The following is a 23,271-nucleotide window of genomic DNA, read 5'->3' on the forward strand; positions in this document are numbered from 1 at the left end:
GCTCCCTGTTACCATGGCAATGGAGGAGGCAGCAGAAGCAGGAGGGAAGCAGTCAACGACCATGCTGCACTCCCGCTACTACAGCAGTCGGGAAGTGGCTGTCCATAACACCATGGATGATTTATGGGTCTCCTACCTGGGAAAAGTCTATGACCTGACTCCTCTGGCTGAACAGTTTAAAGGTGAAGAGCTGTCGTCACTCAGCCCGACACAACAACAACAACAACAACAGCAACTTGAGCCTTAGAGCAAAAGGTTTCTGGTGTAATTTGTTCCAACAGCTTGGACCTTTCCATGTGGTGAAGGGAACGACTTTCAGTCGAGCTCTGGTTGAAGAATCATCTGGACTCGAGATGTTAGCTTGCTCTCTGTGCAGGGATGCTGGCTGACCCACTGTGTCCTCCAGCATCAGTACACATTCCAACACCTGCAGGAACTTGCTCCTGAGTTACCAAAACTATGTGGTTCCACGTCCGAACTGCGCAGGGAAAGATTACAGCCGGTGACCAAATTCCTGAGAGGATTAGGGAGGGAATGCCGCACTTTGGGGTCCATCAGCTGAAGGCACAGCCACCAATTGTGCAGCAACGGGATTCGGCGGATGCACAAGAGGCTGGGATTGGTCAGAGGAGCACCAAGATCTTGGTCGAGAGCAGGTTACAGAGATTGTGAGGGAGGTAGGGGCTGGAGGAGGTTACAGAGATAGGGAGGGGTGTAGGAGTTGGAGGAGGTTACAGAGATAGGGAGGGGTGTAGGAGTTGGAGGAGTTTATAGAGATAGGAAGAGGTGAAGAGGGTGGTGGAGATTACAGAGAAATAATAAAACCGTGAGGAGGTTTAAAAACAATTAGTGAGACTTTTAAAATCTGGACCGGCAGGCACTTTGGGTTCATGAGTGGTGGGGAAATGGGAATTGGCTTCAACTGCCCTTGGAAAGATCCTGTGACCGCTATTTCAAAGCAGAGCTGTGAGGAGGGGAGAGCTGGGGTCCTCCGCAGAGATCTGTGGCAAACATTTATTCCCTAGCCAATATTGGTAATAGATAGTTATTTGACCTTTATCACATTCCTGTTTGTGGGATCTTCTTGTGCACGAATGAGATGATGTGTTTCTAGCATAGCAGCAACAATGTACTGTAAAGTATCTTGTTGAATGTAAATTACTTTGTTCTGTCGAGGGCTTTATGACTCTAGTGGTCACGAATGGGGCTATGTCAATGCAAGTCTTCTTTTAGTGACGACAGCCATATTTTTGCATCTTTTGTTACTGTTGGCTCTGGTTAAGCTTGGCTCTTCGGGGTTCAGAAACCATGGCATGGAATACACTTCATTTTCACGTGAAGACACCCCTTTGGAAGATGTAGCTGGCAGACAATATTTTTTGTGGTTGTATCCTGGCTGTGCTGATTTTGTATTCTCCTCTCATTCAGGTGACATTCTACTGAAACCCATTTTAGAAGCAGCTGGTCAAGATATCAGCCATTGGTTCGATGAGAAGCGTAAAGATGTAAGTATGGAATGTCGGTTGGCAGGGGAGATGAAACTGAGGACAAAGAGGATTAACCAAAGCATTGTAGCTATTCACTATCTACCGGGGACCACAGTAGCCAGCACTGCCTGACCCATGTTTAAACTGGTGTTTCACCCCTTGGGAAAGTACACTGATTCTTAAGATCCTCTACTGGGTTGTCACTGAACTCAATGATTTAATCAAAGCAGGCAAGTTCCCTGATTTAACTCTCTGATGGAATCAGTTTAACAGAAAATGTTGACCAGGTTCCTGTGTGAAACATTGGCAAGGCTAGAGTATTGTTTGCCATTCTGGAATTTGCTTTATAGAAGGAGTATGATAGCACTGGAGAAGCGAAAAGGAGATTTGCCAGGATGTTGCCTGGGCTGGAAAGTCTCCGTCATGAAGAAAGATTGGACAGACTGGGACTGTTTTCTTTAGGGCAGAGGAGATCGAGAGAGGCTATGACTGAGATGTATAAAATTTTGAGGGGCATAGATAGGGTAGACAGAAAGAAACTTTTCCCCTTAATGGGGGGGATCAATGAGCAGGGGCATAGATTTAAGGCAATGGGTGGGGAGGAGATGTGAGGAGAAAGATTTTCACCCAGAGGATGGTAGGAAACTGGACTCACTGCCTGTAAGAGTGCTAGAGACAGAAACCCTCATAACGTTGAAGAAGTATTTCGATGTGCACTTGTTGAGTTTGAACATTTTGGGTTGTTGTGAGGTTTATGCACTCCCTCTGACATTCCCGACGAAGCCTCTCAGCGTATTAGGTGCTTTGCCCAACTGAACCTGCCCCTTTTGGTTGGTTGCAATACCAGATTTTCTGTGAGGAAAGGTGGCAATGGAGGAGTTGTATAACCTCTTTGGGGAGGTCTTGAGGACCTTCCTAAAGCGTTTCTGCTGCCCCTGCTTCTGAGTAATGATTTCCAGAGTCAGCTGTCAAGGATATGAATGGCATATCCCACTCAAGAGGGCTGGATTAAAGTGATTAATGCATCATTGTGCTGCTGGGTTTCCAGTGTTGCCACGGGTTTTGAAGAATCTTGTGAAGACCGTGCTGGTGCTTCTCCTGTCTTGTGAGGTGCTGGCAGTTTGCAAGTCTCTGAAGCATATGGGAGCCCGGAGATCATTGCTGCCCAGTAAACCTTGACCTTAGTCTGGGTTTGAGATTTTGGACTTGAGATCCTCTTCTCCTCAGTCAGCTGACATTTTGGAGGCCATGAGGAATTTTCTCATCTGCCTTCAATACAAGGAAGTTGTGATAAAAACCTGTGTGGAACACAACATCATTCTCAACCAAATTGCAATTCTGGGAGCTGCACTTTAGGAAGGCTTTAATGAGAAAGAGCAAAAATGGTTCTAGGGATTAGATTCCCTACAATGTGGAAACAGACCCTTCGGTCCAACCAGTTCAAACCGACCCTCTGAAGAGTAACCCACCCAGACCCACTACCCTCCGACGAATGCACCTATTGCTATGAGTAATTTAGCATGGCCAATTCACCCTAACCTGCACATCTTTGTGACTGTGGGAGGAAACCGGAGCACCCGGAGGAAACCCCCATGCAGACACGGGGAGAATGTGCAAACTCCACACAGACAGTTGCCCGAGGCTGGAATCGAACCTGCGACCCTGGTGCTGTGAGGCAGCAGTGCTAACCACTGAGCCACCGTGCCGCCCTCAGGATGAGGAACCTCAATGATGAAAGGAGATTGGATAAATATGGAGAAGAAAAGGCTGATTGAAGATTTAATCAAGCAGACAGAAAAAAATCTGTTCTCATTGAAGAAAGGATCAATAACTAGAAGGTACAAGTTTCAAGTGATTGGCAAAAGAAGCAAGTGTGACAAGAGGAACACCTTCTCCACACAGTGAGTGGTTAGGATTTAGATGTGCTGCCTGACTGTGTTCGAGACATGTACAATTGAGGTTTTTGAAAGAGTTTTGAAATAGTATCTGAAAAGGCAAAATTTGGACTGCTTTGGGGAAAAGATAAGGGAGGGGGACTAGGAGGATTGCTTGAAAAGAGGGCCAGCATAGTACAACAGGCTGAATGGCCCTCTGCTATCCCTCTTCTGTAATTCTATAAATCTCTGTGACCTGACTTCCTTGACAAAAATAAGTGTGTTACCCACTAAGCCACAGAGGTAGACCTGGACCAGGAGCAGTCAAGGGTTCTGGGATGGGAAAAGCTTACTCTGTATGAAATTGTCAGCTGGAGAGGAGTAGGGGGGGGGGAAAGGGGCATCTGAAGAAGCCACAAAATTACAAGCAGCTTTGTGTGCGCCATAAGAGTGGAGCAGTGAACAGGAATCTCTTCATTCCCAACATAGATACGCATCAAGATTGACCAGCTCACCAATTGCCAGAAGTATCACACTCCTCGTGGCCGCTTTGCTCACATTCCACCCCTCATACCGATGAGTGATTGGTGTAATGCCTTTGGAACACCATGGTGGAAAGATCCAAAGTACGAGGTTGGATATTTAACTGAAAAAACAAGAGACATCCGCATTATCAACACACTAACAGGCCAAGAACAGGTGATCGAGGTATGCAGCTTCAATTAATCAGTAATTGTTGGAAAAACCCAGCAGGTCTGGCAGCATTAACTCTGCTTTCTGTTCACACATCTTGCAAAATGTCCAGACTACAGAGGAGGAAGTGCTGGATGTCTTGAAACGGTCAAAGGTGGATAAATCCCCAGGGCCTGATCAGGTGTACCCGAGAACTCTGTGGGAAGCTAGAGAAGTGATTGCTGGGCCTCTTGCTGAGATATTTGTATCATCGATAGTCACAGGTGAGGTGCCGGAAGACTGGAGGTTGGCAAACGTTTAAGAAGGATGGTAAAGACAAGCCAGGGAACTGTAGACTGGTGAGCCTGACCTCGGTGGTGGGCAAGTTGTTGGAGGGAATCCTGAGGGACAGGATGTACATATATTTGGAAAGGCAAGGACTGATTACGGATAGTCAACATGGCTTTGTGCGTGGGAAATCATGTCTCACAAACTTGATTGAGTATTTTGAAGAAATAACAAAGAAGATTGATGAGGGCAGAGCAAAAGGTGTGATCTGTATGGACTTCAGTAAGGCATTCAACACATTTCCCCATGGGAGATGGATTAGCAAGGTTAGATCTCATGGAATACAGGGAGAACTAGCTATTTAGATACAGAACTGGCCCAAAGGTAGAAGACAGAGGGTGGTGGTGGAGGGTTGTTTTTCAGACTGGAGGCCTGTGACCAGTGGAGTGCCACAAGGATCGGTGCTGGGCCCTCTACTTATTGTCATTTACATAAATGATTTGGATGCGAGCATAAGAAGTACAGATAGTAAGTTTGCAGATGACACCAAAATTGGAGGTGTAGTGGACAGCGAAGAGCGTTACCTCAGATTACAACAGGATCTGGACCAGATGGGCCAATGGGCTGAAAAGTGGCAGATGGAGTTTAATAAATGCGAGGTGCTGCATTTTGGGAAAGCAAATCTTAGCAAGACTTATGCACTTAATTTTAAGGTCCTAGAGAGTGCTGCTGAACAAAGAGACCTTGGAGTGCAGGTTCATAGCTCCTTGAAAGTGGAATCGCAGATAGATAAGGTAGTGAAGAAGGCATTTGATATGCTTTCCTTTATTGGTCAGAGTGTTGAGTACAGGAGTTGGGAGGTCATGTTGCGGCTGAACAGGACATTGGTTAGGCCACTGTTGGAATATTGCGTGCAATTCTGGTCTCCTTCCTATCGGAAAGATGTTGTGAAACTTGAAAGGGTTCAGAAAAGATTTACAAGGATGTTGCCAGGGTTGGAGGATCTGAGCTACAGGGAGAGGCTGAACAGGCTGGGGCTGTTTTCCCTGGAGCGTCGAAGGCTGAGGGGTGACCTTATAGAGGTTTACAAAATTATGAGGGGCATGGATAGGATAAATAGACAAAGTCTTTTCTCTGGGGTCGGGGAGTCCAGAACTAGAGGGCATAGGTTTAGGGTGAGAGGGGAAAGATATAAAAGAGACTTAAGGGGCAACTTTTTCACAGAGAGGGTGGTACGTGTATGAGCTGCCAGACGAAGTGGTGGAGGCAGGCACAATTAAATGCATTTAAAAGGCATCTGGATGGGTATATGAATAGGAAGGGTTTGGAGGGATATAGGCCGGGTGCTGGCAGGTGGGACTAGATTGGATTGGGGTATCTGGTCAGCATGGACAGGTTGGACTGAAGGGTCTGTTTTCATGCTGTACATCTCTATGACTCTATGACATGTTGCCAGAACTGCTGAGTTTTTCCAGCAATTTCTGTTTTTGTTCCTGATTTGCAACATCTGCACTCTTTTGTTTATTTTTAAATTAACCATTGTTTGTTTTGAGTTAGGAAGGAATTTGATTGAGATGGAGGTGGGCATTACATCACAGGGTTTGCCTTCAGGAAAGCTGGAGTCACTAATGCATTCTGACAATTGATCAATATTTCAAACCATCTATTTTTAGGCAACACACAGAACAGTGCGGAGTCTTACATCCAAACATTCAGCTGTTAATAAAACACTCCAGGAACATGACTGATTGCAGAGTGAGTGACTGAGAGACACCAGTCGTTGTACACATATCTCTCTAAGGGAGATGGAACTGAGAGACATCAGTCAGTGCATGTATATCTTGATTAGGGAGAGGAGATTGAGAGACACTAGTCAGTGTGCAGATTTGTCCCAGTAAGAAAGAGATTGAGACTGTTAAATAACACAGAGAAGGAAGATTTGCTGACCCTGTTAGTGTGAGCATGCCAAATGATAGAGATAAACAATCTGGCACTGGACAATGAGCAGGTGGGTTTGTGGTGGTGGTGGTGGTGGTGGTGGTGGTGGTGGTGTGGTGGTGGTGGTAGTAATTGGGGGCGGAGGTGGGAGGAGAGAAGGAGAACGTGAAGAGTAGTAATAGTCTGCAGAAGGGGACAAAGGAGGATACTCTGAGAGCAAACATATCAAACTTGGTCAAATAGAAATGGCAAAAAAATGGGTTGAAGGGGACAGCTCATTATCAGAATGGCTCGTGGACTGAATGATTTGTAACATATAATGTCAGAGGACTAAGGAGGAAATTAAAAAGGCATCCTTTCTCTTGCAGCAATAATTTAGGACCTGGATCTACCTCAATATCTTTTTTCTAAATTAGTGATTCTGTCATAGTGTCAGTCCTTGCCACTGAGTTAGGCAATCCAGAGGTATCCAGTAAGGAGGGAGTTGTTCTGGGAGTTCTTAATATTGACTAAAGACTCCATGATATCAGGTCAAAAATGGGCAAGAAAACCTGCTGCTGATTGCCACATGTTATCCTCCCTCAGCTGATGAACTAGTGCTGTTCCGTGTTGAACACCATCTGGAGGAAGGGGGCAGAATATACTCTGAGTGGGGGATTTCAGCACCGAGAGTGGATTGGCAGCATCATTGCTGATTGAATTGATCTGGTCCAAAAGGACATTACTGCTGGGTTTGTGACAGTGGTGAAGGAACCAACAAGAGGGAAAAACATACTTGACATCACCATCACCAATACACATTTATGTATACAATGATATATTTGTCAATGACAGCACCAGTAAGAGTGCCAACTGCACAGCCTATGTCTTCACATTGAGAGTACCTTCAATTGCATTGTATGGCACTATTACTGTGCCAAAAGAGACAGGCTTCAAACAGACCTAGCAACTCAATCCAGGCATCACTGTAGGCCATCAACAGTGACAGAATTGTACTTCAACACGATCTGCTACTTTATAGCCCAATATATTCCCCACTCTACCAAGCCAGGGGATCAACCCTGGTTCAATGAGAGTGCAGGAGAGCGTATACCACAAGACATACCTAAAAATGAGGTGTCAACCCAGTGAACCTATAAAACAGGACCACTTGCATGCCAAGTAGCATTGGCAAAAAGTGATTAACAGAGCTATGTGGCTCCATAATCAATGAGTCAGATTGAACCCCTGCAGTCCGGCCATGTCCAGCCGGAATAGTGGTAGCCAATTAAGAAATTCACTGGAAAAGGAGGTGGCACAAACATCCTCATCCTCATTGATGGGAAGCCCAGAACATCAATGCAATGATCTTCCATCCATCAGAGGTGGAGATTGTGCAATCATCAGCAAACATGTTCAATACCATTTGTGATTCCTCAGATACTGAAGCAGTCATGATCAAATGTGGCAAGATCTGGACAGTATTCGGGCTTGCACTGACTGGTAGCACATATCATTCGCACCACACAAGTGCCAGGTAATGACCTTTCCCATGAGGACACCATTACTTCCTTACATTCAGTAGCATTACCATCAGTGAATCCTTCATTCTCCACATCCTGGGGTTACCAATGACCAGAAAGTCAACTGGACGAGCCACCCAACGCTTAGGAAGCTTGACACCATCAATGACAAAACAGTCTGCTTCATTGGCACCATACCTACAACCATTTATTCTCTCTATCATTGATGCACAGTAGCAGCAGTGTGTACCATTTACAAGATGCACGGCAATAATTCTCCCAAGATCCCTGGATAACAGGGCGGTACAGTGGCTCAGTGGTTAGCACAGCTGCCTCACAGCGCCAGAGATCCGCGTTCAATTCCCGCCTCAGGCAATTGTCTGTGTGGAGTTTGCACATTCTACCAGTGTCTGGTTAGGTGAATTGGCCATGCTAAATTGCCCGTAGTGTAAGGTGAAGGGATAAATGTAGGGGAATGGGTCTGGGTGGGTTGGTCTTCGAAGGGCTGGTGTGGACTTGTTGGGCCGAAGGGCCTGTTTCCACACTGTAAGTAATCTAAACAGCTTCCAAACCCACAATCATTTCCATCCAGAAGGACAAAGGCAGCGGATACTTAGGAACAACACTACCTGCAAGTTTCCCTCCAAGCCACTCATCATCCTGACTTGGAACTATATTGTCATTCCTTTCATGTTGCTGGGTTGAAGTCCTAAATTGCCCTCCCTAACAGCATTGTGGGTCAACCTACAGCATATGAAATACAGTGGTTCAAGAAGGCGGTTCACCATTGCCTTCTCAACTAATAGTTAGGGGTGGTCAAGAAATGCTAGTAAAGCCAACAACACCCACATCCCGTGAATGAATAACCAAAAGATTCTAGAATCAAGACTCTTTCTGGACTTGAGTACAAAAAGCAATGCCAACACTCTAGTCCAACACCAAGGGAGTTGAGGTGCTGTCACTCAGGTGAGTCATTAAACCGAGCCTAATGATCCACTTGGGTGGATGCAAAAGATCCCACGGCCGCCAAATGGAAGAAGAGCAGCGTGGGTGGGTGTCTTTTACCCAATGTCTGGGGTGTCACATTGACCTCTCAGTGAACATTGCAAAAATATGCTGTTTGGCTTTTAGTGCAGGATACTGATGTGTACAAATTGGTTGCTGTGGTTCGTAGATTGCAACAGTGACCACATTTCACAAAATAAAACACCTTCACTATAGCTGAGCAATGAAAATGTGTCATATTTTTATTTTGTTCAATGCGACTTTTCCTTTCTCTCCATCCAACCCCTCAAACACGGGCTAACCAGGTGTGCAGTGAGGAGACGGTGAATGACATTCTTGAGAGGTACCTAGAGTATAATGCACATGCAGCCAGCTACACATGGAAATATGATGGGGTACCTCTGAAGATGGACAAGACGCTAGAGGAGAATGGGATTGTGGATGAGGATGAAATATTCTACGAGCTGCAGATGGAACCAGATAACTATCGCCAGTCCATTCTGCTCTATTTCAATGATGATCTAACAGTGCTGTAGAGAGAGCTTTGACCTCACCAAAGAGAAAGCCTGCAGCATCTCCACCAAATACTGACTGTCACACATGACCCTCCTACCTGTAATCAGAATGTTATCAAATTTCACAATAAAATGAGCTTTTATTAAATGACTTTGATTAAATTAGCAAGTGAGGTCTATCCATCAGTTTCCTGCTGATAACTCAATCCTTTCGTCCTTTTGAGTTGTTTTTTCAATAGATTCATGGGATGTGGTTGTCACTGGCTGTACAGGATTTATTACCCAAATTTCAGTTTAGAGTCAACCACACTGCTGGAATCACATGTAGCCCAGACCAAGTAAGGACTGCAAATTTTCTTAATGGCATTAGTGAATCATGATGGTTTTGATGACAATTGATAGTCGTTATACACAGATTTTATTCCAGATCATCATCTGCCATGGTGGGATTTGAACTCAAATCCCAGAACATTTACCAGATTTCTGAAATAGTCCAGTGACATTACCAACATGTCATCACCTCCACCCCACAAAAAAGCCCTGCAGGCAGCAGAAATATCTTTACTTGGGGGATCTCAAAGAAGTTGGGAGAGTAGAAAACATAAAGGTACCCTGATAGGATGAAATGAAGAAAAGGAGTCTCGTGTGAGCAGGAAAAAAAAGCTAGTTTGGGCCTGAATGGCCTGTATCTGTGCTGGACATTCCATGTAATTCTATTTTTGTCTTCCTCACTTGCCAAAGCTACTGGCTCCAGACAGAATTCACTTCCACTACAGAATCTGTGACCTGGCTGATTGCACTCCTGTCACTGAGCCAGCTATAGGTTGGTGGGTTCAAATTCAGCTCCTCGAGACATGAGCACAAAAAGTTAGGCCAAATCCTGACAGAGCAGTGACAGTATTAACATGCAGGGTATTTTAGTTTAGGCCTGTCAGAATAATCTCTCCCTCTCTCTCAGCACTGATAGAATTAAAGGCCAGTGAGCACAGAGGTAATCTTTGCAGCAAATTAGTTCATGTTACACACTTGGGTTGAAAACAAAAGAAAGACTTTTGCCTTTGTTAGGAAGAGATGTGGATACTTACAAGTTTCCAAGTGGGAGAGAACTCTCTTAGTTGAGCTCAAGTTATTCTTAATTGGAGGGGCTACTTTAACAATAATAACTCATATTTATGTGTAACATTCCAAGGTGTTTCGTAGGCGTGTTATGAGATAGAATTTTGACTCTATAACTTGTAAAGAGATGTTGTGGAAAGGCGAATGAGAACTTGATCAATGTTTGAAGAAGCATCTTAAGGAAGGAAAATGAGAGGCAGGGAGTTAGAGGGAGGAAATTCCAGGGCTCGGGGAACAGAGCTGAAGGCCAGGTTGTCACTGGTTGAGCAATGGGAATTGGGAATCTTTAAGAGGCTTGAACTGGAGGAGTGCAGACTTCTTGGAGGATGTTGTGAAGAGAGGGAGAAGTGAGACCTTAGAAGGATTTGAAGACCTGGATGAAAATTTTAAAAATCAAGGTGTAGCTGGTCCTGGAAACAAGGTAGCTCAGCAAACACAAGGTAGACTGGGGACAATGAGAAAGCTTTAAAAGAAGTTTATTGCTTGTCCTGTTCTCACTAATGTGCTGGGAGCTTGAGATTTATGTCTAATTCTGAGCATGTAATCCAGACTGACATTCCCAATGCAGTCCTGACAGAGTGCTGTGCTGTCAGATGTCCCTTTATTTGAATGAGATGTCAAATCGATATGCCTTCTCCTTATGATGGTACAAATCATCTCGTCATGTGATAGGAAAGGGCAGCGATGTTCTCCTCTTACTCTGGGCCAACATTAACTCCATGACCAATGCCACCCAACAGGTTACATGGTCATTTACTAAGTTGCTCTTGGAGCCTTGCTATCTGCTACTTCGGTTTTACATGACATGTTGTCAGTATTTGAAATGCACTACCTGATAGGATGGTGGATTAGATTAGACTTACAGTGTGGAAACAGGCCCTTCGGCCCAACAAGTCCACACCGACCCGCCGAAGCGCAACCCACCCATACCCCCCTACATTTACCCCTTACCTGACACTACGGGCAATTTAGCTTGGCCAAATCACCTGACCCGCACATCTTTGTGACTGTGGGAGGAAACCGGAGCACCCGGAGGAAACCCACGCAGACACGGGGAGAACGTGCAAACTCCACACAGTCGCCTGAGTCGGGAATTGAAACCGGGTCTACAGGCGCTGTGAGGCAGCAGTGCTAACCACTGTGCCACCGTGCCGCCCACATAAAAGTTGTAGCCTCTAAAATGAAAATGGATACGTCAAAGGAGGAAAATGACAGAGGTATAGGAGGAAAGGGATGTAGTAGGAGGGTGAGGGACCATTGAGGTTCCTCATTGAAACAGGTAGCAGAGACCTAATAGGATGATTGGCCTCCTACCATGCTGTATTATTCCATGATGCATCCCGTTGAACTGGTTTTGTCACATCATTAGACCATCATGATAATTTTGTTAATCAGCAAATTACAAAAAAGAATATAGAAGCATTGAAGAACGTATGATAAAGATTCACAGAGCTGATAGGGTGAGGCTATCACTCAAAGCTAAATAGGATGAATTTTTTTTCTCCAACAAAAGGGCTTGATAGACTGAGGCCTTTAAAATTAGCAAGAGGTTTAATAGCTTAGATGTAAAGAAGATATTAATGGGTGAGGCCAGTACTTGGGACCATCAATATCAGACAGTCAAAAGTAAATCGAGAATTCAGAAAAAACAACTTTAGCCAGAGAGTGAGGAGAACGTGAAACCCACTCACACAGGGAGCAGTCAAACGGAATAGTGTTGATATGTTGAAGAGGGGAGCTGGATAAATACACGGAGGGAGAAAGGAATAACAGGATATGCTGACAGGGAGAGATGAACAGGGGTTTGGAGGAGGTTTGTGTGGAGCAGAGCTACAAATGGGACTAATGGATTGTTTCGGTGTTGCAAAGATGGGTTAATAGGGAAGAACACAAAAACAATAAAAATGTGTTGAAGAAACAGGAGGGGTGGGATCCAGTGATATGTTGACATGAGTTAAAAGTTAGAAAAATTATTTACTTGTTGCCAAATAATTTATATAACTTTATGACTTAGTAAACATTGACTTAATTTAGTTTCTAAACGAAATTTTCACAAAACTGGATGTAATCCTGAATTCTCTAGTGACATCTCCAGATATCCAGATAACACTCATTTACAGAGTCCTTGTTGCTGTCAATTTGCTATAATCACACACTACCTAAAACCTGGCTATCAAAATCCAGGATTGTGCATTTCAATCTCAAATTGGTGAAAAGAAAGAAGTACACATTTTCTCAGCACAAAGTATTTATAAATTATGATATCTTAGTGCCTGTTGGAATTAGTGTCACTTTTAAGTGAAGGGGAGGTATGTTGGACTTGAAATGTTAACTCTCTTCCTCTCTTTGCAGGTGCTGCTAGACCAGCTGAATTTCTACAGCGCTTGCTGTTTTTATTTTATATTAGTATCACTTGGTTGCATTCTCAGCTCCAAGTCTGTCGGTTATGGGTTCAAATCCTACTTCTGGATTTCAACACATAGTCCATGTAATCTTGGAGGGGTCATTGTTTGGATGACATTAAGATGATAACTAATTACTTAAGTCAATATAAATGCTTCCCTTGCCATGACTTGAAGATGGGGTGGTGGGCTTTTCCCCAGTGTCCTTGCCAAAAGTTTGCCCTCAACTGAAACTGCAAAAAAATCTGAAAAGAGATTTAATAAAGAAATTTCAAACATTTCTTTTTGGAACCTTTTGAACATGATCAAAGTCTACCAAAGAAGAAACTTTCTGGTTAAGAGTTGTTTAGTCCAGCAATTATATTCAAAAAACACATCAGAATTGTTTGGACAAAAATAAATGAAGTAGTCTCTTCATGCAAAGCCTTAAACACTGGAACCACCTGGAAGATAAAGAGAAATTGCTAGAAAGATGCAATACTTTGCTAATATTTTTGTTGCATGTCTTATTGTTTAGGATTTTTTTTGAATGTCTGGAACTTTTTTAAAACTTTGGGTATCTCTCAGGAGATACCATATACACAGACAGACTTTCCAACCTCAGAGACATTCCATGGTGATGAAGGTTCAGGCAAGAGCCAAAACTTCTGAGTGCAGCCGAGTTAATAGAGCACTTTCATATAAAAAAAATGCATTTATATATCATGCCCTTCACAACTTCAGGATGTTACAGAGCTTTAGACAAACGTAAAGTTCAATCACTGCTGCAACATAGGAAACACTACAGTAAATTCACACATGGAAAGGTCCTGCAAACAGCAATGTGCTAATGACCAGATAATCTGGTGATTAATTTTTGTTTGCAGGATAAATAATGGCTAGAGCCAATGAAAAGAACTCTCCTGCCTTTCTTTGAAGCAGAGGCTGAGATATTTTAGGCCCAACTGAAGGGGTTCATATTTTAATACCTCACCAGAAAGATGGTATCTTTGACAAGGCAGTGCTTCTTCTGAAGTGCTCTGAGAAGGTTGGCTAGGATCTAATGCTCAAATCCCTGCTCAGGGAATATGAAGTCACAGCCTCTTAGAAGTAAGAGTGTCACTCACTGAGTGACCAGACATAAACTCCTTGGGAGCAATGTTGCCCCAAACATAGTGTTTCACTTGCTTTAATACAGTGACCAGCAAACTGGGGCCATGAGTTCTTTAGGTTTGAAGTGGAAAGTAAAATTACCAGCAGGACATTTTTTAAAAAATGTTGTTCGTTTTGGTTTGAGAGAAAGTTTCGGAGACTAGGTGGGAGACGGCTTTGACATTTTTGACGAGTTTGCGGTGAGGAGCTGGGAACATTGGAAGGAGGGAAGAAGCAGGCATCTTTCTTTGAAACGGGCAGGAAATGTTTAAGCGTGAAAAAGAAGAAAGATGCACATGTTTGACCGAGGGGGAGAGGACAAAATATAAGTTGGAAGTTGACCTTGAAGGTGTTTATCCTGGTATTACTGAATCAAGAACATTAGGGCCAAAAGGGGGCTGACCACCTTCACCAACTTGCCTGAAAAATGGCAGTTGCTGGACATCCCCTGGTTACTTGGTTAAAGACCCACGTGAGTCAGTCCTAACTAGTTAAACTGGTGCTATTATGGGATGCAGGGTGCCCATGGCAACGGGAGGGGGTGACGTCAATCTGAGCATGAGCACTGATTAATTTTCCACCTTTTTTCCTTTTCAAATCCCCCCCCCCCGTATTTCATAATGGGGGGGGGGTGAAAAATATTTTGGACGCCATCTTTTCTTCCCCTTGTATATTAAAACATTTTTTCAGGGGGTTTGGTCAAGTAGCTTGGAACTTTTTCCTTAAGAAAGGGGAGGAGGAGGGGGGGTCTTTAAATTGAAAACTGGCGAAGGGGAGAGATCTGATCTTTAAAGAAAACCCTCACACACAAAAACAAGTCTGTAGGATAACTTTTGTTTGTGTGTAAGGAGAAAAATAGGAAGGGGGGGGGGGGAGTTGGTGTGTTCCCGAAGAAAGGTTTGGCGTAGCTTTCGTTATTTTGTGTACATACATAAAAAGGGAAAGGGGGGGGTGAAAGAAGAAAAAGTGTGAGGAAATATCTTTTTATTCAGAGTATTTAGGGAGGTTGGGGGGGGTGGAAGAGAGAGATTCCTGAGGCCATGGCATCTCCAGTGAGGCACCCAGAAGAAGAGGAGGAGGAGGATGAGGAGGACATGGACGAACGCAGCGGCAGCGGTTTGCAGCTTTTCCCGCCAGCGGCAGGTCAGCGCGCGCGCCGCTTCCCCGGGGCCGCTTCTTGCAAAAAAAAAGCCTTTTTTTCCCCCCCACCCCCTCCAAAAAAAATTGCAAAAACCTGTCGACATAAAGCGCTCGGATAGAATGCAAGAGGGGCGACCGGTTGCAATGGTAATACGGCATCTCTTTCTTTTACCTTTTTCCCCCCCCCAACAATTTTTTTTTCTTCACCCGCCCCTCTCGGTTTTTTTTCCCCCTTCACACTCAATATTTTGGTTGCTGTCGCCGCCGACGTTTTTTCGGTTTGGCGCGGGGTAAAGATTTTTTTGGGGTAGGGGGGCTGGAAAAGCAGTGGCGACAAGGTTAGTTCCGCATCACCCCCCCCCCAAAACAAAAGCCCCACGGTGGCCCGTTGTGTTTGGTCCCCCCGCGCCCCTCGCTTCCCTGTGTCCTCGGATGCGGCTCCTGCTGCAAGTGGAAGCCCGAGCCCCGGGGGCCGCGCGCTGCTTGCGCTAACGGCCGCGCCTGTCAATCAAACACCACTACAACAACAACCCGCAGACAGACAGAGCGCCAGTGACAGAGACACATACAACGTCCAGCCGAAACAAACCTTCCTTTCTTTTCCGCACCCCACCCCCCCAACAATATCTATATAAATAACCCCCCTCCCCGCACCACGTTCCTCTCGTCAGCACGGATCTAATTTTTCCTTCTGAGGGACCCCCCCGCGCGCCCAACTTATATCTTATTAATATCCAAAATCGCTTGTCTTTTTTTTCTCTTCCCCCCCCCCAAAAAAGACACGTTTCCTGATTGTTTAGATGCCGATTTATGTCTCCTTTCTTCTTCTTCTTCCCCCCCCCCCCCCCCCCCCCCAAAAAAAGGCGGCCGCCATTTCGCCTTTCGGTGGCGCCGGCTTCTTTAACTCTTTCGCCGCTTACTCCTTATACAACACCCCCGCCCCCCCCCCCCCAATATTCCTCATCCCACTCTCCCCAACCCCACCCCCTTGCAGGGATGTGGAGCTGAGATTCTTTTCCACCCCCCCAAAAAAAAACTAGGTGGGCAATTAATTCCTTGAGACAGTGGAACTGCCTTGAAGGTTGCAATTTCAATGTCCTGAACCCATCATCACCCTCTTTTTGTTCCCCCCCCAATAACTGGTACATTTTTGTCTGCCCTTTCCTGCTATTCCTGATTTGTCTCTGTTGAGCCAGTCTTCACCATCTGTTTTCCAGTGGTCCTCACCACTGGTCTACCCTTGGGTGCCTTCTGTCACTTGGAGTGTATTTTCTGTGCATTAAATTTGGGGAAAAAAATACTTTTTTTTTCACATTAATTGTCTGTGGTCTGGCTCACTGGCGAGAGCCTGGTCGAAGCTGGGTGCCCACCTCCTGTTGCTCAAGGTGTTCACAGCAGCCGAATTTTAAAACCCTTCACGTTTCTCGTTTCAGCAGAGGATGTGGAAGAGGAGGACGAAGAGCTTTCGGACAGCGAAGGCATCAAAAAGAAAAAGAAGAAATTCCTGAAAAAGCAAAAAGAAAATAAACCAACTAAGTTTAAGAAGCGGAAGAAATTGGTGAGTAGCAGCACATTCTCTGGTTATTCACCTTTTTAAAAAAATTTCTAATCAACCTGTTCTGATATAGAAAAGCCAGGGAACCATAGACTGGTGAGCCTGATGTTGGTGACAGGCAAGTTGTTGGAGGGAATCCTGAGGGACAGGATTTACATGTATTGTAAATCAAGGACTGATTAGAGATAGTCAGCATGGCTTTGTGCATTGGAAATCGCGTCTTTCTAACTTGACTGAGTTTTTTAAAGAAGTAACAAAGGATTAATGCAGACAGAGCGTTAGATGTGATCTATATGGACTTCAGTAAAGCGTTCGACAAGGTTCCTGTATGTAGACTGTTTAGCAAGGTTAGATCTCGAGGTATACAGGGAGAACTAGCCAGTTAGATACAGAATTGGCTTGAAGATAGAAGACAGAGGGTGATGATGGCGGGTTACCTTTCAGATTAGAGGCCTGTGACCAGTGGTGTGTTACAAGAATATGTGCTGTGTCCACTGCTTTTTGTCACTTATATAAATAATTTGGATGTATAGGAGGTATAGTTAGTAATTTTGCAGACGATACCACAATTGGAGGTGTGATGGACAGCGAAGAAGATTACCTCAAAGTACAATGAAATCTTGATCAGATGGGTCAATGGACGGAGGAATGGCAGATGGAGTTTAATTGTGAGGTTCTGCATTTTGGGAAGGCAAATCAGAGCAGGACTTACACACTTAATGGTAAGATCCTAGGGAGTGTTGCTGAACACACCTTGGAATGAAGGTTTATAGTTTCTTGAAAGTGGAAATGCATGTGGATAGGAAAGTGAAGAAGACATTTGGTATGCTTTTTCTTTATTGGTCAGAACCTTGAGTATAGGAGTTGGGAGGTCATGTCTTGGCTGTTTAGGACGTTGGTTTGGCAACTTTTGGAATGTTGTGTGCAATTCTGGTCTATGCTATCAGAAGGATGTTCATGGAATTCCTACGGAGTAGAAACAGGTGAACTGGGTGGGGGAGTTTGCGGGGGGGCGGGGGGGGGGGGCGGGGAGAGATGGAGTGGACAAACTGAAACCCTAATGCAACAAAAATTCATTTGATCTGCAATTTCCAACTGGACCCAGTGTCCATTGCAGACTAGGGGGTGGACAGATTCTCACTCCCTTTTATGTGAGGAAGTGCTTCCTGACATCATTTCTGAATGGCTGGGCTTAGATTTGAAGTTTCTGTTACCTGGTTCTGTACCTCCAGCCTCCCAACCTCCTCAGTAGTGATGCTTACCTGTTCTTTCTTCAAAGGTTCCTCTGAAATATGGGTGAAAGTGTCCATTGGGAAGTTACTTGTCATGTTTTATACCTCTCTGGGAACTGCTATAAATCTAGTATGACTGGAGTTCCATTTTGTCCATCTGCTCTGTTTTTCTGTTACTGTTGCTCGCAAGCTTCCTCCACAGCCTTTTCTCACCCCATCAACTAGTCCTTCTTTCTCTTGAGTAAAGAAACTACCTCTGACGTCTGTCCTATGTCTATCACCCCTCAAGTTAAAGCTGTGTCCTGTCCTGCTAGCCATCACTGTTCAAGGAAAAGGGCTGTCACTGTCTACCCTATCTAACGCTCTGATTATCTTATGTTTCAGTTAAGTAACCTCTCAACCTTCTTCTCTCTATAAAAACAGCCTCAAGTCTCTCAGCCTTTCTTCGTAAGACCTTCCCTGCATACCAGGCAACATCCTAATAGATCTCCTGTGAACCCTCTAAAACTTCCACATCGTTACATTAATGCGAACTGTATGCAATATTCCAAGTGCAGCCCCACCAGAATTTTGTACAGCTGCAATATGACTTCATGGCTCTGAAACTCAGTCCCTCTACCAGTAAAAGCTAACACACTGTATGCCTTAACAACTCTATCAAAGTGGGTGGCAACTTTCCGGGATCTATGCACATGGATACCGAGATCTCTCTGTTCATTTACACTACCAAGATTCTTATCATTAGCCCAGTGTTCTGTATTCCTGTTGCATCTTCCAAAGTGAATCACCTCACACTTTTCCACGTTAAACGCCATTTGCCACCTCTCAGCCCAGCTCTGCAGCTTAACAATGCCCCTCTGTAATCTGCAATACCCTTCACCACTATCCACAACTCCATCAAATGTTACCTGCAAATTTACTAACCCATCCTTCTAGGCCCTCATCTAGGTCATTTATAAAAATGACAAACAGCAGTGGTCCCAAAACAGATCCTTGCAGTGCACCACTAGTAACTGAACTCCAGGACAGACATTTTCCTGTCGATCGCCACCCTCTGTCTTATTTCAGCTAGCCAATTTCTGATCTAAACCACTAAATCACTCTCAATCCCATGGCTATCAAACACCTATTGAAATCATAGACACCACATCACCGACTTTACCCTCATCCACCTGTTTGGTCACTATCTCAAAGAACTGAATAAGGTTTGTGAGGCCATGTTGACTATCTCTATTCAGTTATTCCTTTCCAGATGATTATAAATCCTATCTTTTATAACCTTTTCCAACACTTTGCCCACAACCAAAGTAAGGCCTACTGGTCTATAATTTCCAGGGTTGTCTTTACTCCCCTTCTTGAACAAGGGAACAACATTTGCTATTCTCCAGTCTTCTGGCACTATTCCTGTAGACAATGATGACATAAACATCAAAGGTTCTGCAATCTCCTCCCTGACTTCCCAGAGAATCTAGGATAAATCCCATCCAGCTCAGGGGATTTATCTATTTTCACGCATTCCTCCTTGTAAACCTCAATCCCATCTAGTAGCCTGTATTTCAGTGTTCTCCTCAATAACATTCTTTTTCCAGTATGAATACTGACGCAAAATATTCATTTAGCGCTTCCCCCATCTCTTTGGACTCCACGCACAACTTCCCACTACTATCCTTGATTGGCCCTAAGCTTTCTTGAGTCATTCTTTTATTCCTGATATACCTATAGAAAGGTTTAGGGTTTTCCTTGATGCTACCTGCCAACGATTTCTCATTTCCCCTCCTGGCTCTTCATAGCTCTTTCTTAAGGTCTTTCCTGTTTAATTTGTAACTCTCAAGTGCCCTAACTGAGCCTTCACATCTCCTCCTAACATAAGCTGCTACTGCCTTCTTATTAGTGACTGTATTGCCTTGATGGCTCTAACCTTTGGTCTTTGCCACAAGTGGATCCCCCTTTTTTTTAACCTTTCTGTTGAATACTGACCAAGTCATCCTTTCTTTTCTGTTCAGTTTTTCACCTGTGCAGGGTGTAGTTCAGTGGAAGTTGAATTATGCTACAAGAGACCAAATGTGAAGGAAAGAAAAAGCATGAACAACTTGGCCTCTAGTTAATGAGATTGGTGATTATTTGATGCCTTGGATAACACGTTTAAAAAAAATTGCTCCTGTTGGTGGATCTTTCTGAATCCTGCGCTATTGCTGCCAGTGATGAAGATTATCGTAATAGGCATGATTTGATAGTGTTGGGGCTAAGTGTTATTGGAAGCAAGTGTGCGGAAGGGTGCTGTGAGGTATTAGCTATACTGTATTACCAATATATAAAATGTGTGTTGCTGATCAAAACATTCTGTAGTTGTCATTTAAGTGTCTTAATGTTGGTGACAGTGATAACTCAAGATAATAACTTTTGTAATGCCTGCAAAAGATGATAAAATAATGTTCAGGGCCGAAACATACTCTTCAGCTTGAGTAGACAGATTGGAGCTTTGCTCATTTTTGTCCCAAATGTTTGGAAGTTTGATTACATGCTGTCAGCCATCATTGCATTCTCCCATTGTTGAATGCTTTCTCTGTTCTCTCAGCTCTATCACCTGAATGGTTAATCTGTTATTGGTTATCACTTTAAAACTAGTAGTGGTCATTTTACAATTGTTAATTCATCAACTGGTAGAACAGCTGCAAGTTTACATAATATCCAGAATAAAACATCGTCCTTCCGATCTGTGCAGTGTATGTTTTAAGGAAGCCAGATGTTGGTTATAGACTAGAATTTTGCAAGTTAGTAGACAATCATCCTGAAGAAGGGCTCATGCCTGAAACATCGATTCTCCTGCTTTTTGGATGCTGCCTGACCTGCTGCGCTTTTCCAGCAACACATTTTTCAGCAGCAATCATCAGTATCAAACTTAACCTAATTTTCAATGGACACTTCAATTAGATTCCAGTCTGTAACTCACATATAGGTATCTGTTAGTCAATTTCTAAGGACACCTGAAGCCCCTCCATTAGATGCTAATATTTCCCTCACTGCTGGCATCCATATCATCAAGCTAAATGTGGGGGACCAATGTGAGTCTGAAATTCTGATCCTTATGGCTGATTTGCAGAACGACTGTCAGAAAATTCTCAAGAATGAGAGTTGGACTTGGTTGTGATGCTGTAGTAAATACAGACCCAGTGTGCAAATGTACAAACAAGAAACAACAGCAGGCCATTTGGCCCTTGGAGCCTGCTTCACCATTCAATAAGATCATGGCTATTCTGATTTTAACATCCACTCTACATTCCTGCATCTCCTTGACTCGATCTTTTATCCCCACCCTACGTTAAAAATATTTAAGCACTCCTGTCTGAGGAAGGAAATTCAAACACAGACTTCTGAGAAGGAAAACCAAATTATTTCTTTGCCTCTGTTTTAAATGGCTGCTCCATATTTTTAAATTATGACCCCACAAGAGGAAGCATCCTATGTGCATGTTCTAGGTCAAGTCCCCTCAAGATCATTTTGTTTCCGTTAAGTTGTCTCTGACCTTCTAACCTGACTTACTTTCTTCATACAGCAATCTGCTCATTCTAAGTATGAAATCTTTTTTGAGGAAATGAATAAATCTTTTCTGAAACAAACAGAAATTGCTGGAAAAGCTCAGTAGGTCTGGCAGCATCTATGGTGAGAAATCAGAGTTAAAGTTTCGAGTTGAGACACTTCCTTAGGAGAGAAGTAGGACCTCAAGGTGGGCATGCCTGGCGTTAAATAAAACCTGAAAGAACTACGAATGCTGTAAATCAAACAACTACCCTCTGGGCAATCACATTGCTGTGGGTCTGGAGTCACACGTAGACCAGACCATGTAAGGATGTCAGATTTCCTTCCCTAAAGGTGAACCAGATGGGTTTTCCGACAATTCACATTGTTTTCATGGTCACCGTTAGGTTCTGAATTCTAGACTTTTAAAAAATTGAATTTAGACCTCCCCATTTGCCATGGTGGGCTTCAAGCATAGTTCCCCAGAACATTGCCTGGGTTTGTGGATTAATAGTTCTTTTTATGTACCTTTAGAGTTATAGAAACATGGAAACAGACCCTTCGGTTCAACCTGTCCATGCCAACCAGATATCCCAACCCAATCTAGTCCCACCTGCCAGCACCCGGCCCATAACCCTCCCAACCCTTCCTATTCATATACCCATCCAAATGCCTTTAAAATGTTGCAAATGTACTAGCCTCCATCACATCCTCTGGCAGCTCATTCCATACACGTACCACCCTCTGCGTGACAAAGTTGCCCCTTAACTCACTCTCATATCATTCCCCCTCACCCTAAACCTATGCCCTCTAGTTCTGGACTCCCCGATCCCATGGAAAAGACTTTGTCTATTTATCCTATCCATGCCCCCCGTAATTTTGTAAACCTCTAAGGTCACCCTTCAGCCTCCGATGCTCCAGGGAAAACAGCCCCACCATGTTCAGCCTCCTCCTGTAGCTCAGATCCTCCAAACCTGGCAACATCCTTGTAAATCTTTTCTGAACCCTTTCAAGTTTCACAACATCTTTCCGATAGGAAGGAGACCAGAATTGCATGCAATATTCCAACAGTGGCCTAACCAATTTCCTGTACAGCTTCAACATGACCTCCCAACTCCTGTACTCAATACTTTGACCAATAAAGGAAAGCATACCAAACGCAGCCTTCACTATCCTATCTACCTGCAACTCAACTTTCAAGGAGCTATGAACCTGCACTCCAAGGTCTTTTTCAGCAACACTCTCTTGGACCTTAAAATTAAGTGCATAAGTCCCGCAAACTCCATCTGCCACTTCTCAGCCCATTGGCCCATCTGGTCCAGATCCTTTTTAAGTTTCTGAAGAAATTTCCCATTTTAAAAATATTTTTATAATATTTTTCTAGCCTACTCTATATATGCTATTGTTTCTAAGCACCAGTGCTATAGAGTAGAGCGAGCCAATTTGCCCAAGAGTGCTGCTGATGAAGTGCAAGGTGTTAGACTAGGAGAGAAGTTGGTCTAGTTTCCCTCATGTTTGGATAACTTTTAAACTTGTTGGACGGTGGATAGTTTTTGACCTTGTCAAAGATAACTCTCAGCTCGCAATATCTGATTGGAGTTAGATCGCCTCAGTATTTGGGACTTGATGCTACCTCACAGGTCTATAATAGAATAAACAATTTCCATCTTTACACAATCACTTCAGTGCCTGTTTCTACTGTTTTACGTTATGAATAGGTAGTTCAGGAGTTAATAGGCACTGAAAGTCAAAATAGAAAGTGGCAGTGATGCTGGTTTTATTGCAGCCTAACACTCTATTCTTGTGGAAGTGAGGGGCACTGTCCCAGTGGGACAGGGGTAAGAGGAGAGTATGAATCCTCTGGCCTTCTAGAGACATTGTCATGTTTGTAGTATGAG

At 44.0% G+C, this 23,271-nt stretch overlaps 2 protein-coding genes across 7 annotated transcripts in view; both read left to right on the forward strand.

Moving 5' to 3' along the window:
* Positions 1–61: 61 nt before the first annotated feature.
* Positions 62–9,302, forward strand: LOC132835289 (cytochrome b5 domain-containing protein 1). The gene is made up of 4 exons (XM_060854708.1): positions 62–182; positions 1,429–1,505; positions 3,851–4,069; positions 9,072–9,302. The coding sequence occupies exons 1-4, from the start codon at positions 62–64 to the stop codon at positions 9,300–9,302; spliced, it is 648 nt and encodes a 215-aa protein (XP_060710691.1).
* A 5,531-nt stretch (positions 9,303–14,833) lies between these two features.
* chd3 (chromodomain helicase DNA binding protein 3) overlaps positions 14,834–23,271 on the forward strand; it is a 111,178-nt gene continuing 102,740 nt past the window's right edge. For 4 of the 6 annotated variants that reach the window (XM_060854718.1, XM_060854719.1, XM_060854722.1 and 1 more), the window contains exons 1-2: positions 14,834–15,073; positions 16,504–16,628. In XM_060854718.1, coding sequence (XP_060710701.1) covers positions 14,971–15,073; positions 16,504–16,628 — 228 coding nt within the window. In that variant the 5' untranslated portion in view covers positions 14,834–14,970. The remainder of the gene's footprint in view (positions 15,074–16,503; positions 16,629–23,271) is intronic. The other 2 variants (XM_060854720.1, XM_060854721.1) reach the window with 2 other exon arrangements.

Source organism: Hemiscyllium ocellatum, chromosome 44, assembly GCF_020745735.1.
Source record: "Hemiscyllium ocellatum isolate sHemOce1 chromosome 44, sHemOce1.pat.X.cur, whole genome shotgun sequence".
Taxonomy (NCBI): Eukaryota; Metazoa; Chordata; class Chondrichthyes; order Orectolobiformes; family Hemiscylliidae; genus Hemiscyllium; species Hemiscyllium ocellatum.

What these genes read in the sequence shown, in the direction of transcription:
- LOC132835289 (XM_060854708.1), top strand. Translation starts at nt 62, where the DNA reads ATGCTGCACTCCCGCTACTACAGCAGTCGGGAAGTGGCTGTCCATAAC. An exon ending in TCGATGAGAAGCGTAAAGAT is followed by an intron (nt 1,506 to 3,850) that starts GTAAGTATGGAA and finishes TTCCCAACATAG; the next exon opens with ATACGCATCAAGATTGACCA. An exon ending in GCCAAGAACAGGTGATCGAG is followed by an intron (nt 4,070 to 9,071) that starts GTATGCAGCTTC and finishes CGGGCTAACCAG; the next exon opens with GTGTGCAGTGAGGAGACGGT.